Raw genomic sequence first — 16,333 nt, 5'->3', positions numbered from 1 at the left:
ATTGTACAGAAGTAATTACCAAACTTACAGATTTTTAATGACACAGTCTAGATTGTCTAGAAGAAAAAAAAACGGACCTCAGAGATTTTGAATCGATTTGGAATAAGATTTTTCCTCATGCAGTCATGAAATCAGGGGATCAGAGCTGCAAAAGTGTTCTTCACTAGCAGCCTTCTAGCCAGAGAATCAAATTAACTTTTTTTTTCTTTTTTTTTTTATAATACTTATCTGCAAGAGAAGTGGGTTCAAAAGTCTGAGGGTAGGTTCAAACAACCTGTGAAAATCTACATAGACGGTTAGATACGATAGTTGGTACTGAATATTAATATGTATAAGATGACAATTTGGATCCGCTCTTCTGGTTATTTTCTAAGTTTTTTTTACTAGTTTTCGTAGTCGTGTATAGATCTAATATATTTTTACTTTCAAATTAAGATTTCCTATTGTTTAAATTTGTTTTATTATCTATTGTCTCGTGAACATAAACATTTTATTTGTCATTTCTAATTATAAGTAGGTACTTATTCATATTAATTACCTATTCATTGAAAATAAATTAAATCTTTCTAAAGATTTCTTAAAATTATCCCTATCAGAATGACTTACATATTTCTCTCTTTCCATTTTTTACAACAATTTCTCAGACTTCTTCGGGTTCGAATCCCAGTTGTAATATACAACAAGGCGTGAGGTAAATAAAGAGAAACAAAGTTACCTAAGAATGTTTAAAAAAAATGCAAGATTAGTATCAAATGGGCTTTAGAAGTAACACAACTAAAATAGTAAAATTGATACATCCACCAGAAGCTTGAAGAGTGGAATCAACACATCAGAATAGTAAAATTGACACATCCACCAGAAATGTATACTATAAATTACCCCTGGAAATTATGGGCTATGCAGTATGCAATGAAGGGAAATATGCACATCCACCAAAAATCGAAAATCTACGGTACTATAAATACCCCTTGAAATTAAGGGCTAGGCAAAAATGCAATACATTAAACTTGTAAACCGAACGGTTGTTCGATCATGTGAACGGATCGTATGAGTCAAATCGAATTTCTATGCCGCGAAATTTCAAATTTTTGTTGAAAAAAATTGTTTTTGGATCTGTGGAACTGTTGCCAGCTGTCAACTCAACTGTCGGTAATCTAAAGATTATCCACTGAAGTAATCCAATAACCAAGATTTTGGCACTGCAACTTACTGAGGGAAAGACGAAAAACTCTCCAAAGAATCACTCTAAAGCCTTCCAGTTTCTGGTGCCTCCACAGTCAAAGCAAGGAACAAGGTAATTTTTTGTGTGACTTGGTTCATAATCTGATTCCTTATCACCAGATAAGAAGGGATTTAGGTTTTTTCTCCAACAACAGGCTCTAGTCTACAAAGAGAGAATACTAGTAGTTCACTGAACTTGGAGGAAAATGACCTAAAACATGTTTGACAAGCCACATAATCAGAACAATTGTTCAAGAGTTATTGTAAATCAACTGGATTCTAGGTACGTACATAACAGAAAAGTTATAGTAAATGAAAGTTATATTAACAATCTCGAATAGTTGAGAGCATTATGTCAATGTAGTTTTATTGTAAAGAGATGCACTCAACATACATATATTGGGTAGGTAGGTTGTTGAATTGAGTTAATTTCAATTAAATATTAGTACATAACTTTGATCTCTTTCTTTTGAAATTTTCAGATACCTTTGGATGGATATTCATGGTTCTAAAAATTAACTCAAGACGGTAAACTTGAATTTAGAATAAATCTCAATTTAAACATCATGGAGGACACAGAAGAATATTACAATGAAATTCTCAACTATCCAAAATCCGTACAAGATGCTCTCAAAGAGATAATGCCCTCGACAGATGTTCTGGATGATCATGACTTTGATTCTGTGCAATATATAAACTCTTTGTTCCCAACAGAACAATCCTTGTCTAATATTGATGATGTCATTATGAAGATGGAATCCAATATAAAAGAAATGGATGAGGAAATTGAAACTGTTGTCAGATCACAGAGTGGTGTTGGGCAAGATGGAAAGAAAGCTCTTGAAGATTCACAAAAGGTTATCATGCAATTATTTTCCCAAGTCCGTGATATTAAATCCAAAGCAGAAAAGAGTGAAGAAATGGTCCGTGAAATTACAAGAGACATTAAACTTCTAGATACAGCTAAAAGAAATCTGACCACAGCAATAACTTGTTTGAATCATCTGCACATGTTGGTGACAGGTGTTCATAGTTTAAGAACTCTCATTGAACAGAGACAGTATGGTGAAATTGTAATGCCACTACAGGGTGTTATTGAAGTCATGAAACATTTTCAAGATTCAACAGATATCCCACAGATTTTAGAACTGAGGTCCCAAGTTGCACAGATTCAGAATACATTATCTGAGCAAATCACACAAGATTTAAAGAATGCTTTTCAAAACCCAAGCTCAGGTAGTTTTGTACCAAGTAAACAAATTGCTGAAGCACTTCGTGTTGTTTCAATATTGGACCCTAAAGTAAAAAAGAATATTTTAGAATGGTTTATATCACTTCAGCTGTCAGAATATTTGGTTTTGTTTGATGAGTCAGAAGACTCTGCATGGTTGGATAAAATAGATAAACGCTATGCTTGGTTTAAAAAACAATTACTACATGTAGAGGATAAATTTGGAACTTTATTTCCACCACATTGGCAACTCTCAGAGAAAATCACACTTGAGTTTTGTGAAAGAACCAGAAGTGAACTTGGCAAAATAATGTCAAAAAGGAAATTTGAAATTGATGTCAAACTTTTGCTCTATGCAATTCAAAAGACATCCAATTTTGAACAACTTTTAGAGAAACGATTTGCTGATGATGAAACTGAAGGAGAAAACAAAACTAAATTTGATGGCATCATTGGATCATGCTTTCAAAATTATTTGTATATTTATATTGAAAGTTTAGATCGAAATCTGAGTGACCTTATTGACAGGTTTGCAGAAGATTCAAAACAAGTATTGAATAATATTAATGAAACCTGTGAGACAAGTGCTGCCCCTGTCCTGCCGTCCTGTGCAGACTTGTTTATGTTTTACAAGAAGAGTTTAGTTCAATGTACTCAACTCAGTACTGGAGAACCTATGGTTGCTTTGGCAACTACATTCCAACAATATCTGAGACATTATGCTCATAAAGTACTACAACAAAATGTATCAAAACAAGCTGGACAGACAGCAAACACAACTCTAGCTAGTGTCAGTAATATTACTCGAGACTTGGGTCTGATAAAAGACCAACGTACCAAGTATACTCCACAGGAACAAGCCAAGATATGCTGTGTACTAACAACAGCTGAGTACTGTTTGGAAACAACTCAACAGTTGGAACAGAAACTGAAGGAGAAAGTGGATCCTAACCTTGCTAACAAGATAGATCTTTCCAATGAGCAGGACGTGTTCCACAATGTTATTTCATCTTGTATACAACTGCTAGTACAAGATCTAGAACTTGCATGTGAACCAGCCCTAACTGCAATGGTGAAAACCAACTGGTCCTCAGTGGAAAGTGTAGGAGATCAGAGTGGTTATGTCACTGCCATAACATCTCATCTGAAACAATCTGTTCCACTCATTAGAACTAATCTGTCTTCATCTCGTAAATATTTCACACAATTTTGTGTCAAGTTTGCAAACTCGTTTATTCCCAAGTTAGTGCAACATGTATTCAAATGTAAACCATTGTCCACTGTGGGAGCAGAGCAACTTCTCCTTGATATTCACATGCTGAAAACTGTGCTTTTGGATTTACCAAGTATTGGATCACAAGTAGTGAGGAAAGCACCTGCTAGCTTCACCAAGGTTGTAGTCAAAGGCATGACCAAAGCTGAAATGATTCTCAAGTTAGTCATGGCTTCTGCTGAACCAGATATTTGTTTTGTGGAACAGTTCTGTAAACTTTTGCCAGAATCGGATATGACCGAATTTCAGAGGATTTTGGATATGAAAGGTTTAAAAACCAATGAGAAGAACAACCTGATTAATTTATTCCGACCAAAGAATCCATCAAATACTTCATCATCATTAGTAGCTGCAACAAATAGTACTAGTAGTTCAAGACAAGATACTTCCAGTATACAAAAACTCAATAATCTGATTAAGAAAAACCTGATGTAAATTTGTAAATGATTTACAAAGGAATGTTAACACATTCACACTTCAATATTGGTGTGTAAGAATAATCATAGAGTTGTCTGATGTCTGCTTGACTTTATTTATTATATTTATTTTGTAGGTGTTTAGAATAATGTAATATTTTGTAACGTAAATTTAAAATCTATTTATTCATAAATGTTTTAATATAAAGTTATTCATATACAATCAAAAGAAAAAATATATATTAATTTGACAAATTACCTATGTATTCTGAATTATGTATTTTTAATGGCCTTTGTTAATTAATAGGTACACTATTTATAGTTTTGTTACGTACCTAGGTAATTTTAAATTCTGAAAAAAAATTCAAGCAGCTAATAGATATTTTATATTTTTCAGCTAATCTTTTTTAGATCGACAAGATTGTATTATTTTATGCTGAATTTATTTTCCATTTAAAATTCCTAGGTAGGTAGGTACCTGTATGTTTTGGGGGTAGAGTGTAGACCTAGACCAGTAGACCTAGGTACCCAAATGGGTGGATAGGTACACGGCCTACACGTGTAAAAATTCTCACCTCCGAACGGGAGCGATGAATCGATAATCGGATCATGTAAACGGATCTTTTTATCTATTGCTCACTTCTCAAACGTACGAGGAAAATTAAAAAAAAAAAAAAATAGCTCGCTTCTCGTCGGTGAAATTTCAAAACAACGAAAGTGCAACTTTTTGAACTTTCGAATTTTCCGGTCCCGTCTGTGATAAGATTTTGACACCTAAATTGTGATTCTTATGTGTAATAATGGCCAAAGGGAGACGATTTCACAACAGGAACAAGTCGTTTGCTCAGAAACGCAGAGAGAAAGAACAGGTAAGTACATAGCTTGATTGGTGTTATCCCAACAACATGTGGTAGAAATACAGAGAGAGGTTCATAGAAATATAGAGGAACTACCGAACTAAGTACTAACAGATGAACCCCCTTATTTCTGAAAGGGCTCCTCACCGATGTCAGAAATTATGTCATTTGCCCATTCTGGAAAGGTATGGTAATGTAGCTACAAATGAAGGATTTGATGTTGTATTCCCCCCCATAATATAATTATGTGTAGCTTCACCCATACCTCTCTTCCCTGGTCTGTAGTCTCATGTTTCATAGGTCAACTGATATTTCAACATGAATCTGTAGATAGGGCCTTGATGAGAGCAAGAGATGGCTAAAGCCTCTTCACCTATGACAACACTTGAGAAAAGCATATTAATTGGAGTATGAAAGTTCATCCCAATATGAAATCTGATAATTTTGCAAATAACACCACCCTTAAGAAAATTTGCTTATTTCCATTTCAGAAAAAGGCAAATCCAAAAACTGACACCAGGCATGAGAACTATGCAGAGATTGTGCGGGAAAACAAGGATTTCGAACAGTACTACAAGGTACCTACTTACTTTTGTGTTTTAGTTAGTTTCTTTATTTTCTACAGGTTATTCAATGATTTGCAGACTCCATTTCTCATATTCCAAACTAGATTGAATTAGAGAGAAACATAAAGCATAAAGAACTAGAAGGTATAATTAGTTAAATATTTATGCACTTGTTTGATTTTGGAATCATTCCTTTGTGTTGAGAAGAGGAAAAAATAATAAATAAAATAGGTAAAACAAAAAAGAATCATGTAGCTTGCTGATGTCTTGATTGAATTGGTATCAACTAAAACTCATATCAAAATTATTTCAATTTCTTAGGCTCAGAAAATATGTCCAGAGAATGAATGGGATTCCATGCTAGAAACTTTGAAAAAAGACCTACCAACAGCTTTCCGCATTACAAATTGTTCTCCAGAAGAAGCCAAAGCTTTACTGTCTATTGTGGAAAGCAAATTCTTCAAGGAGTTGGTCAATGATCAAGAGACATCTGAGGTGAGATTTTGGATTAAAAGAAGGAGAAGAAGAAGAAAAAAAAAAAATAACTGATTTTTTATGATTGCCTTGATGGCTGATTTACAGACAGGTCTACGATTTAATGTTACAAGTGGTTGTTACCTCTGAGCATACTTAATTACTGTTTGACACAGTCTCCAAGAATGTCGGGAGGTAACAAGCTTCAACAAACTCTTTGTTTGTTTTCTTTTTAGATCTCTGATTGGATTGTGAAACTACAGAACCTTTGGAGAAGTCATGATAGATATAGTCTAATAAACAAGACCTTTATTAGGCTAATTACAAAGGGATGTTTCACTTCTATCTCAGCAGGCTAAAGAAATGAAATAATCTGTTCTGTCCTAGGAAGAAAAAGTTGCACCAATTTGCCTCCCATGGTACCCAGAACAGATGGGTTGGCAGCTGCAGCTGTCTCGGAGGGCTATCCGCACCTCTCAGGCATTCTCCAAGCTTCACCAGTTCCTCATTATGGAGAATGCCACCGGTCACATTAGTCGACAGGAAGCAGTGTCCATGATCCCACCCTTGCTGCTGGATGTACAGACTCATCATAAGGTAAGAAAAACTTGAGCTACAAAAGACAGGATGTTAGAACTTAAATACCTAGGGTAGCTTGAAAAAGAAATAGTGTCTCCTTGCTGTTTTTCCTCCCTTCTTTCTCCTTCTCTCTCTCCCCTCCCTCTCTCTCCTTCTTCCTCCCCCCTCTTCTCTTTCTCTTTCAAATCAGTTTTCCACTGGACAAAATAGCAGATACTCTCTTCCCCTCCTCTCTTTCTCTATCAATGTCAATCCAGTTTTTCAGTGGACAAAAACAGTAGACAATTCCTATATCCACTGTTTTTTTTATGGTTTAATAGAGGGTCTCATTGTCCCGAAATCGAAGAGAGAAGGAAGACAGGATAGAAGAAAAAGAAAGCCATCCATTCTGAGAGCAAACAATATCCCTTCAAAATAAAATCCGCCCCGGGTGGAAATCGAACCCTTGGCCTAGCGCTTACAACGTAGACGCACTACCAACCAAGCTAACTAGGCTGGCTAAATGATTTTTTACTTTCCTTATCATCACAATTAAATCGGTTTCCAGGTGCTAGACATGTGCGCAGCGCCCGGCTCAAAAACGGCGCAAATCATCGAAATGATCCACGCGGCGGACTCGAACCCGGTACCTTCTGGTCTGGTGGTCGCCAACGATGTGGACAACAACCGCTGCTACATGCTGGTGCATCAGGCGAAGAGGTTGAATAGTCCGTGCGCTATAATCACCAATCACGATGCGAGCGTCATGCCCAATGTACTGTACACTGACGCAGGTAAGTGATTTAGAATAACAATATAGGCTATTTACATGTACATTTACACTCCGTAATACGAATCTCTCTGACTGGGGGACGTTAAACAGGGAGTAGACGAGCTTAGTCTGACTGGGGGACTTTAAACAGAGACCATACCAGCCTGAATTTCCCTTAAAAGAAATAGCAAAGATTGAGTGCGAAGGGCATCCACTCGTAAAATTTGTAGCCAAAACCAAATGCCAGCCCAAAGCAATCACCCTAGTTAGGGCTGATTGAGAGGCTGACGAAAAACGCCGACCCCGTCTGAACACGGGAAAAGCCGGAGAAAAAGAAGGAGAAGAAGAAGAAGACATAAGGGAACTGTAACAATGGAGATCTTGTCCCGAAATCGAAGAGAACAGGATACGAAAAAGCCAGTTGGTCCGAAATCGAACCTTACTTGTTCAGGATAAAGTTCACCTTGGAAATCGAACCCGCAACCTAGTGTTTCATCGATTTTACTTTTAGTTTGTTTCTTACAAAGCAAACGCGCTACCTTCCAAGCTAACCAGGCTGTCAATTTTTCTTTCAGATGGTAACAAAGTTCCCATGAAATTCGACCGAGTGCTTTGTGATGTTCCTTGCACCGGAGATGGCACTATGAGGAAGAACCCGGATATTTGGACCAAGTGGACACCTTCCAATGGAAATAACTTGCATGGGTGAGTAACCAACCGAGTGAAGTAATATCCCAAGTTTTCCCAAAATGTTGGCACACTCTTGATAAATATCAATAAAAAAAAAAAAAAAATCCCAACTTGACGATTTTGCTTTTAGTTATTTAGTTTGATTGTTTATTAGACAATTTTGCTTAAATGTTTAATAATAAACAACATCCGCAACTAGGTGTCAGGTAGTACACTAGGCTTTTACACTGGAGGAACCGGGTCGAAGTTTTTTTTTGGCTCGGTGCTTGAACTTTGATCGGGTGACAAACAGTGGCGATAGAGTGTGAAACGATCGATGATAAATGGGATACTGATACAATAGTAAAGAAGACACTTAGTAATGCTGTAATATCCACAAAAGTTGTGAAGAGGCTATCTGCTTCACCACAAATAACAAAATTAGTATTCTATTCTATGTAAAGGAGTATTGTATTCTACCTAAGGAGTACCTATTCTATTCTTTCTATGATTCTACCTAAGGAGTATTCTATTCTATCTATGGAGTATTCTATTCTACCTAAGGAGTACCTATTCTATTCTATTCTACCTATGGAGTACCTATTCTATTCTACCTATGGAGTATTCTATTCTACCTAAGGAGTATTCTATTCTACCTGAGGAGTACCTATTCTATTCTACCTAAGGAGTACCTATTCTATCCTATTCTACCTAAGGAGTACCTTTTCTATTCTACCTATGGAGTACCTATTCTATTCTACCTAAGGAGTATTCTATTCTACTTTGTTTGTTCCCAGCATACAATACCGAATAGTCAAGAGGGGTGTTGAGATGTTGGCAGTGGGAGGTAAAATAGCATACTCGACTTGCTCACTCAATCCATTAGAAGATGAAGCTGTTATTCAGAGGCTTATTGTGGAAACACAGGGTAAGATTAAGATTGACAAACTGTGAATGGTACTGTTTTAAGTCTATAATTGATTAATGAGTGTGTGAGTAAGTGTTGAAAAAGAACTATACTATTTTCAGTGGACTACTCGGTAAATGAGTAAGATGCTGAATAGTCAGGACTCCTTATACCTACCTAAAAGCAGTTAAAGGATAAAACTCACTCACTCTTTAAACACATACATATCTAAAAGATAGATCATAAATTGTAACACATTTTTTGAACCACTTTTCGTCAACCAGTCGTTTGATAGAGTGAACTGTAATGTAACTACTTACTTACTGAGGTGTATCCCGAAATCGAAGAGAGAAGGAAGACAGGATAGGAAAAAGCCAGCCGTTCCGAGAACGAACATTAGGCAGTACTCTTGACCACTCAGCCACAGAGGTGGGCATTGTTATAAGATTATTAATTTGAAAAACACACAATTCCCCTCCCAGGAGCAGTACAGCTGGTGGACGTGAGTGCAATAACCCCCGCCCTCAAGTACGCACCGGGTCTGTCTCAGTGGCGACCCGCGTCTAAAGATAACCTGGACGGTTACGGTAGTTTTGATGAAGTGCCGGACAAGTGGAAGACTCAGGTTCGACCTCAGATGTTCCCCACTGGAGATCCGAGTCATCATTTGGAACGATGGTGAGTGGAGGGGGGAGGTGAAGGAAGGGAGAGAAGATAAGGGATCAGAGTGTGAGAAAGTACGGGGGGGGGGGGAAAATTGCAGGACCCGTCCCGCCGCATGGAAGAGAATCTTGTCCGACTACTTTTTTGGGCGGGCACAGGACGACTACCCCTTCATTGGCCTTCCTGACACTGTATCCTCCCTAACCACATGCTACCTTCACTCAAGTAAAGCAAAAAGTATATTAAGCCAACCTAAAGCGGTTATAAAAAGGGTCGGGAATTGTCCGGACAACTCTAACTAAAACCATACATGTCTGAGTTGTCCGATAATCCCAATTGTTCTTCCAAGCACTTTGGGTGGGAAGCAGACAAACAAGCCTGCTATTGAGAGCTTTTTTACACAGGTGTTGACCGGTCCCACTTGGATTCAACTGTACGTTAGGATGCGACTCATGCGCAGGTGCCGTGGGGTATCTGATAACTAGAATCAGATCTGATCTGGTACCTGTTAGCTGAGAGCATGTTCTCACTGGTTTTGCCTCGGACCTTGGAGGACGAATAAATCTATGCGAACTTTAAAATCTCCAATCTTACATACTTTTAAAATATGTTGGGTAGCTGGTAGAGAATGTGACAAGTTTGCGGGAATCCATTCCATAAAAGAGAGGAAAAGGGGGTGTGTAAGGGGAGAGAGAGTACCGTATAAATCCCACAACCGATTATGAATAAATAACGAAATGAACTCATTCCATCTACACCCGAATCCCTCCCTATGTCCAGCAGCGTCTTCGGTTTACTTCCCCATCAGCAAGGACCACGGGCGGGTTTTTCATCGCTGTTCTAGAAGAAGGTACCGCCCCCTGCCAGGTCCGAAACAGACAAAGCTGACCGAAGAAGGCTGCCTACAAGTCTAGTCCTAACCGAGGAACATCAAGATAAGATCTCTGAACACAGAAACCAATTGGCTATGCTGCAGCTACTGGTCAGTTTTTCCGTTTTTTTTTTTTTTTTTTTTTTTTTTTTTTTTTTTTAGGCTTTATAGTGGCAGGGTTCTCCTGAAGGAGCTCTTCCATCCAACCACTAGTGTTTGCCGTGTTTACTTACTACTTGCGTATTTTCACTTTCCTTGGTTTTTTCCAAGAGGTATTTTTTTTTTTACTTTTTTTTTTATTAATTTTCAACCCAAAAAGGAATTGATTTTAATGCTAGATCAGCGGAGTAGGACGGCCCCCCTGTCACCGGCCCTGAATCCTGCTTAAAAGCCAACACTGAAGAGATATGGAAGAATACCAAGAAGGGTTTAAGATGAAGAGATTTGATAGAGGTAACTCTGTAGGAGGTCTTCTCGTCCCGAAATCGAAGAAAGAAGGAGGACAGGATAGGAGAAAGCCAGCCGTTCTGAGAACGAACCTGATCTGTTCAGGGAAAAGTTCGCACTGGCCGAAATAACAGATGTGCTACCCAGCTACTCTCGAAGCTAAGTAGGACTTAAAGAGTCCGTTTTTACCAGCAGTTCCAATGAAATCTTGTTTTTTTTTTTTATCGTTCCGGTCAGCTAAGGGCCACGGAGAAGTCTTGTTTTTATTCATTAGAGTTGGTAGTTTGTAAAATACATATGAAATTAAATCTAACCAAACGATCTTTCGTTAAATCAACGAAAGATTCACTAAGTACGAACTTCATTAACCAAAGATCGCTTGTTCTTTTTATCCAGATAACGGCGAGGCAGAATCGAAGCCAGAACCCGAGGCTTCTAGTCCCACTAGAGAACCGCCGAGTAAGAAGAGAAAGAGACAACCGCAGGGCTACAAGGAGGATCCGTTTGTATTCTTCAATACAGATGAGGCGGTGTGGCCTCCTATTAGGTGAGTCTAAGACTAGGTAATATTTTTCTTTTTTTAAGAGGGTTGCTAGAGGGAAAGGACAGGAGATACACATTAGGGCTGCCTGGAAGAGACTGGCAAGAAACGCTATTTCATTAGGAAAAGGCTAGGAAAAAGAATGATGATGGTGATGGTTTGAGAGGCTGACGAAAAACGCTGACCCCGTCTGTACACGGGAAAAGGCAAAGAAAAAGAAAGGTAATTTTCAATATCTGTGTCATTCCTCTTCTAGAGATTTCTACGAGATTTCCCCTTCACTCCCTGTGGACTGTTTACTGACCAGATGTTTGGTGGGGAAGAAGAAGATCATCTACTTTACTTCTCCCATGGTCAAGAATATCATTCAGAGTAATGAGAATAACTTGAAGGTAAGTACGAGGCAATTTTTACTTTCCTTATCCTATAGGAAGGAAAGTAATGTAATCGGGTCAAAATTTCGATGGTCAGTTTTTAGTGCCAAAACAAGGTTTGAGGTCCCTAGAGCCTAAATTCAAAGTTTCAGCCATTGGTCCGTGTGTGTGTCTGTCTGTCTGTCTGTGTGTCTGTCTGTCTGTCTGTCTGTCTGTCTGTCTGTAAACAAAATATCTCGAGAACGGTAAGAGCTAGAGACTTTAAATTTGGTATGTAGATGTCAAATGTGACAAGGATGCGACACGAAACTTTTGGTTAAGATCGGTGCAACGGTTGGCGGCATTTTACCGCTTTTTGGCGGTTTTCGGTGTAATTTAACAATATCTCGGGAACGGTACAAGCTAGAGACTTGAAATTTGGTATGTAGTTCACAAATGTGACAAGGATCTTGGCGGTATTTTGACCGCTTTTGGACAGATTTCGACCTTTTTTTGGCGGTTTTCAGCTATACTGACTAAATGGTTAGAGATATTGTAAAAGTTACTATAGAGCATAAAAATAAGCATCATTCAATAGGATAAGGAAAGTCGTGTGATGTCACACCAGATTTTTTCTTCTTTTAAACAATTTGGGCCGGGGCCACAAAGTGAGTTTAAACTCCATTTAAGTTCAACTCTTGGATTATGCAGTCTCATTGGTTGATACTCTTTGTATGTTTTTCTAAATTTATAAGTATGTATTGTATTGTGCCTTTAAATGACCACCAAATAAAGGTTTATTTATTTATTTATTTATTTTAAGACCTTATCTATCAAACATTGAAAAAAAATCAAACTTCGAAATCCGATAGATAGGTTTGGCACCTGTCTGAAAATTGAAATTCCCGTGTATTTACAGAGGTGAACAAATTCGACAAGAAAACCTCCGAGTCTGACGCCAAAGAAAACGGAGATGATGAGGAAAACAAAGCTGATCCAAACCCTAGCGATGTTGAAGCGACCTCTGCCGGTGCTGAAGCAACCCCTGCTGCTGATGCAGAGCCCATGTCTGTGTGATGTTGCCGAAGCTTTGTGGTTACTATGGAAACGGAGTGCTGACTGTGTGCAAAGAAATTCTTCTCGCCCATCTGATGAGAGGCATACTACGGGATGGGCATGCTACGAAATAAAAACGGCGGTGGAAAAAAAAAAAAATGTTTCCGGAAATTTTCCAACTGGATAGTAGTGTAGGGAACGTGGAGCAGATGTTGATCACATTAGCTCTGAACTTATGGGAAATGGCCTAATAACCAATTTCTTTGCATTTCTAAACAACAGATCTGGACTTTGACATTTGTTGTGTTGATTCAACAGATCTGGACTTTGACATTTGTTGTGTTGATTTGGAATAATCATATCCCTTTGTTGAGATGTTTCTTCTTACTGTCTTGTTGTTTTTGTTACGAAGTGACCAATTTTTATTTTTTAATTTGTGATTGAGGTTTATTGTTTACCTTTTTTTTTTTACTTGTTTTATATTCTTTATTTTACGGAGTGCAGTCATTTTCCGATTATTCTTTTACTATTTCCCCTATTAAGATGATCTCTCTTGCTCTGTTCTCCTACTCATTCCTCCTTAATCCCCCAAAATCACAAACTGGTTGGCCTTGCGAAAAAAGCAAAACAAAGTGGAGTTATTTATTTTTTATTAACATAGCTAGAAATTGTAATTCCATTACATTTTCCTTTGGTATTTTATACATAAACAATTATTACATGTGGTGTTCTTATTTCTCATACCCGTTTGCCAAAGCACCCCACAGATTTTGAAACGTTTTTGCTTTTGCTCTGCTAAGAATGTTTCCCCGTCTCTTCAGACAATGATGAAATAATTGATATATTCTATTACAGCTATGTGTTAGGTTAGGGAGCTTCTTTCTAGCTCATCTTGGTATGATTATTTCGTTTTATTTAAAATATCCCTCGAGATTTTCGACCCTGACAATTTTATTTTACTTACAAGCCTAGTTCTCTCTGGTTGCTGATATTCCTCTGAAAATTGACACTTTTATCTACACACAATTGCACACCATGACTAAGGATCGGTATAAGATATGAGCCCTAAAAAAAACCGGGGTTGGCAAAAACGGGCGAGCAACTTTCATCAGAGGAAGTTAATCTAGGAGTAACGAGAGAACATTACATTTCGATGAATAGAGAGTAAAAATTTGTCTAAGTGTCTCGCGGCTGGTGTGAATATTTCTACAGGGTGTTATTTAACCAACAACCAGAAGGCCAGGTTCGGGGAACTCGTATTTGGGCACTTCCAAGTTGAGAGGGGCGGGGCCCTTGCGAATTCTACCGGAGGCATCGTAATGGGAACCATGGCATGGACAGTAGTAACCACCGAAGTCACCTGGAAATGAGGGAAAGAAGAAGAGTTGTTAGCTTTTATAAAGAGGTTAGATAAAGGGAACATGCCAGCCTAGTTAGCTTAGTTGGTAGTGCCTAGTGCGGTCCCCCCCAAAAAACCTTAAAAAAAAAAAAAAAAAAAAAAAAAAAGGAAAGGAAAGGAAAGGAAAGGAAACTGTACCAGAGGAGGTCTTGTTGTCCCTAAGTAGAAAAGAAGAAAGACAAGATAGGAGAAAGCATTTCTTGTTCCTTACTCCTTAGGTAAGGGGTTAGGATAAAGATCAAACTCACAACCTAGTGCTTACAACGCAGGCACATTGCCCTCCAAGGTAACTCTTTTCCCCCAGGGCTGGTAAACCTTGCTAAATAAATAGCAAAATTTGAGTGTCCAGGGCATCCCACTCCCAAAATTTTTGTAGCCAAAACCAAATGTCAGCCCACAGCAATCATCTATCTAGGACTAATTGAGAAGCTGACAAAAAACACCAACCCCATCTGAACACAGGAAAAGGTGAAGAATTACTGCACATTAAAGAAAAACTAGGGGACTTTTCAGTCCTAGTTAAGCAATTTAAATAAGCACTACATGATTGTAACTTGGCTCAAATTACTCACCAGCATTAGCAACGGGTACACATCCCAGATGAGTGCACACGCCAATCAGGACTAACCACTTGGGGTCTTTCACTCGCTCGCTATCGGCTTGAGGATCTCTCAGTGTTGAGATGGCAACTGCCTGCTCCTTGGCAATCTCAGCAGCAGCTCTGTCAAATGAGAACAAATCATGTTAAGCCAATAAATAATACACACTCTGTCAAATGAGAACAAATCATGTTAAGCCAATAATACACAATCACTGGACAAGCTAGGAATCTATCACTATGAAAATTCTGTGAAAGAGCAGAAAAACTTGAACTAAAAGGTCAGCCTAGTTAGCTTGGTTGTTAGTGCATCTGCCTAGTAACCGCTAGGTCTTAGGTTTGATTCCTGCCCAGGGGCACATTTTATCCAAAATAGCTAAGGTTCATTAGTGGAATGCCTGGTTTTCTCCTATCCAGTCTTTCTTTTCTCTTCAATTTTGGGGTGATACACCTCAGTAGTTACAATAAACTCTATCAAACCTCCTTTTTTTCAATATTAAATAGTCCTCACCTGTGACGAATGAACAGAGGTTTTCCTCTCCACTTGAAAGTCACATTTCTACCCTCTGGGATATCAGCCAGCTTGACTTCAATTTTGGCCATTGCCAACACATCAGCCGAAGCGGCCATGGAGGAAATGAATTGGGTAACAACAGCTTTGGCAGCATATGCTCCACCAATTGCTGTGCCTGGAGAGATGGAGAGATAAAATAAAATTAATAGAATTACACACTTCAGCTTACAAGGAATTGAAAAATCAAAGAGTTGTGACATCACAAATAAGAAATGTGCAGAAAAGCATGTGCACAAACACATTACACTAGTGTTGCCGGCAAGGGAGCTTTAATCAGGACAGTTGACATGATGTCATTGTGTATGAGAGTGCCATGACATCAGTAAATGAGATATACTGGTATTTTATAATCAATTTATCTCAGGATCTAGAAGTTGTATGGAAAAAAAAACCCCCTATTCCTTCATTTTATCCGCCCTTTGATTTTGAAACCTCATCAAAACAACTAAGTAAGTGCAACTGTTCTATTAGACAGGTTTCACTGTAGTTTAAAATGGAGCAAGATTTACCTGCAGCAACTACATAGGAAAAAGCTTTTCTGGCTTCCTCAGTTTCTCTTGCATTAACTCCAGGATCCTTAACACTGTCTCTCCTGTAGTGACTGAAGTCTGGTACTTTGATGTCAGTGTGTGCAAACCTCACCTGGTTTGAGACTGGAATAATAAAAATAAATTGAAATTTTTAGTCAAGTATAAAAAAATATCTACTTTATCAAGACATAAACAAGTACAGAAGAAATAAACAATATACATAATACAATAAGGGACTCTGTTCAGTCTTATTCAACCAGCCTAGTTAGCTTAGTTGGTAGTGCGTCTGCCTTGTAAGTGCTAGGCCATGGGTTTGATTCCTGCCCGGGGTGGATTTTATCCTGATGGGATAATGTT

General features: G+C 38.2%; 2 protein-coding genes across 3 annotated transcripts in view; both read left to right on the top strand.

The window, feature by feature from the left end:
- Positions 1-1,109: 1,109 nt before the first annotated feature.
- On the top strand, positions 1,110-4,293 carry LOC103524690 (vacuolar protein sorting-associated protein 53 homolog). 2 transcript variants are annotated; one of them, XM_008489722.3, is made up of 2 exons: positions 1,110-1,294; positions 1,704-4,293. In XM_008489722.3, the coding sequence occupies exon 2, from the start codon at positions 1,788-1,790 to the stop codon at positions 4,158-4,160; it is 2,373 nt and encodes a 790-aa protein (XP_008487944.1). In that variant the 5' UTR covers positions 1,110-1,294; positions 1,704-1,787; the 3' UTR covers positions 4,161-4,293. The 2 variants fall into 2 exon arrangements, with proteins under 2 accessions (XP_008487944.1, XP_026675826.1); XM_026820025.1 differs by lacking the exon at positions 1,110-1,294 and adding an exon at positions 1,377-1,504.
- A 529-nt stretch (positions 4,294-4,822) lies between these two features.
- Positions 4,823-16,333, top strand: part of LOC103524695 (tRNA (cytosine(34)-C(5))-methyltransferase) — a 17,738-nt gene continuing 6,227 nt past the window's right edge. The window contains exons 1-11 of the mRNA XM_017449707.2: positions 4,823-5,010; positions 5,490-5,576; positions 5,886-6,059; positions 6,426-6,635; positions 7,165-7,390; positions 7,944-8,073; positions 8,835-8,965; positions 9,427-9,622; positions 10,475-10,589; positions 11,300-11,472; positions 11,723-11,858. Of these exons, the coding sequence (XP_017305196.1) occupies positions 4,942-5,010; positions 5,490-5,576; positions 5,886-6,059; positions 6,426-6,635; positions 7,165-7,390; positions 7,944-8,073; positions 8,835-8,965; positions 9,427-9,622; positions 10,475-10,589; positions 11,300-11,472; positions 11,723-11,858 (1,647 nt within the window). The 5' untranslated portion in view covers positions 4,823-4,941. The remainder of the gene's footprint in view (positions 5,011-5,489; positions 5,577-5,885; positions 6,060-6,425; positions 6,636-7,164; positions 7,391-7,943; positions 8,074-8,834; positions 8,966-9,426; positions 9,623-10,474; positions 10,590-11,299; positions 11,473-11,722; positions 11,859-16,333) is intronic.

The sequence above is a fragment of the Diaphorina citri genome, unplaced genomic scaffold (genome assembly GCF_000475195.1).
Source record: "Diaphorina citri unplaced genomic scaffold, Diaci psyllid genome assembly version 1.1 scaffold115, whole genome shotgun sequence".
NCBI lineage: Eukaryota > Metazoa > Arthropoda > Insecta > Hemiptera > Psyllidae > Diaphorina > Diaphorina citri.
This window is presented reverse-complemented; position numbering and strand designations above follow the sequence as displayed.

What these genes read in the sequence shown, in the direction of transcription:
- LOC103524690 (XM_008489722.3), top strand. Translation starts at nt 1,788, where the DNA reads ATGGAGGACACAGAAGAATATTACAATGAAATTCTCAACTATCCAAAA.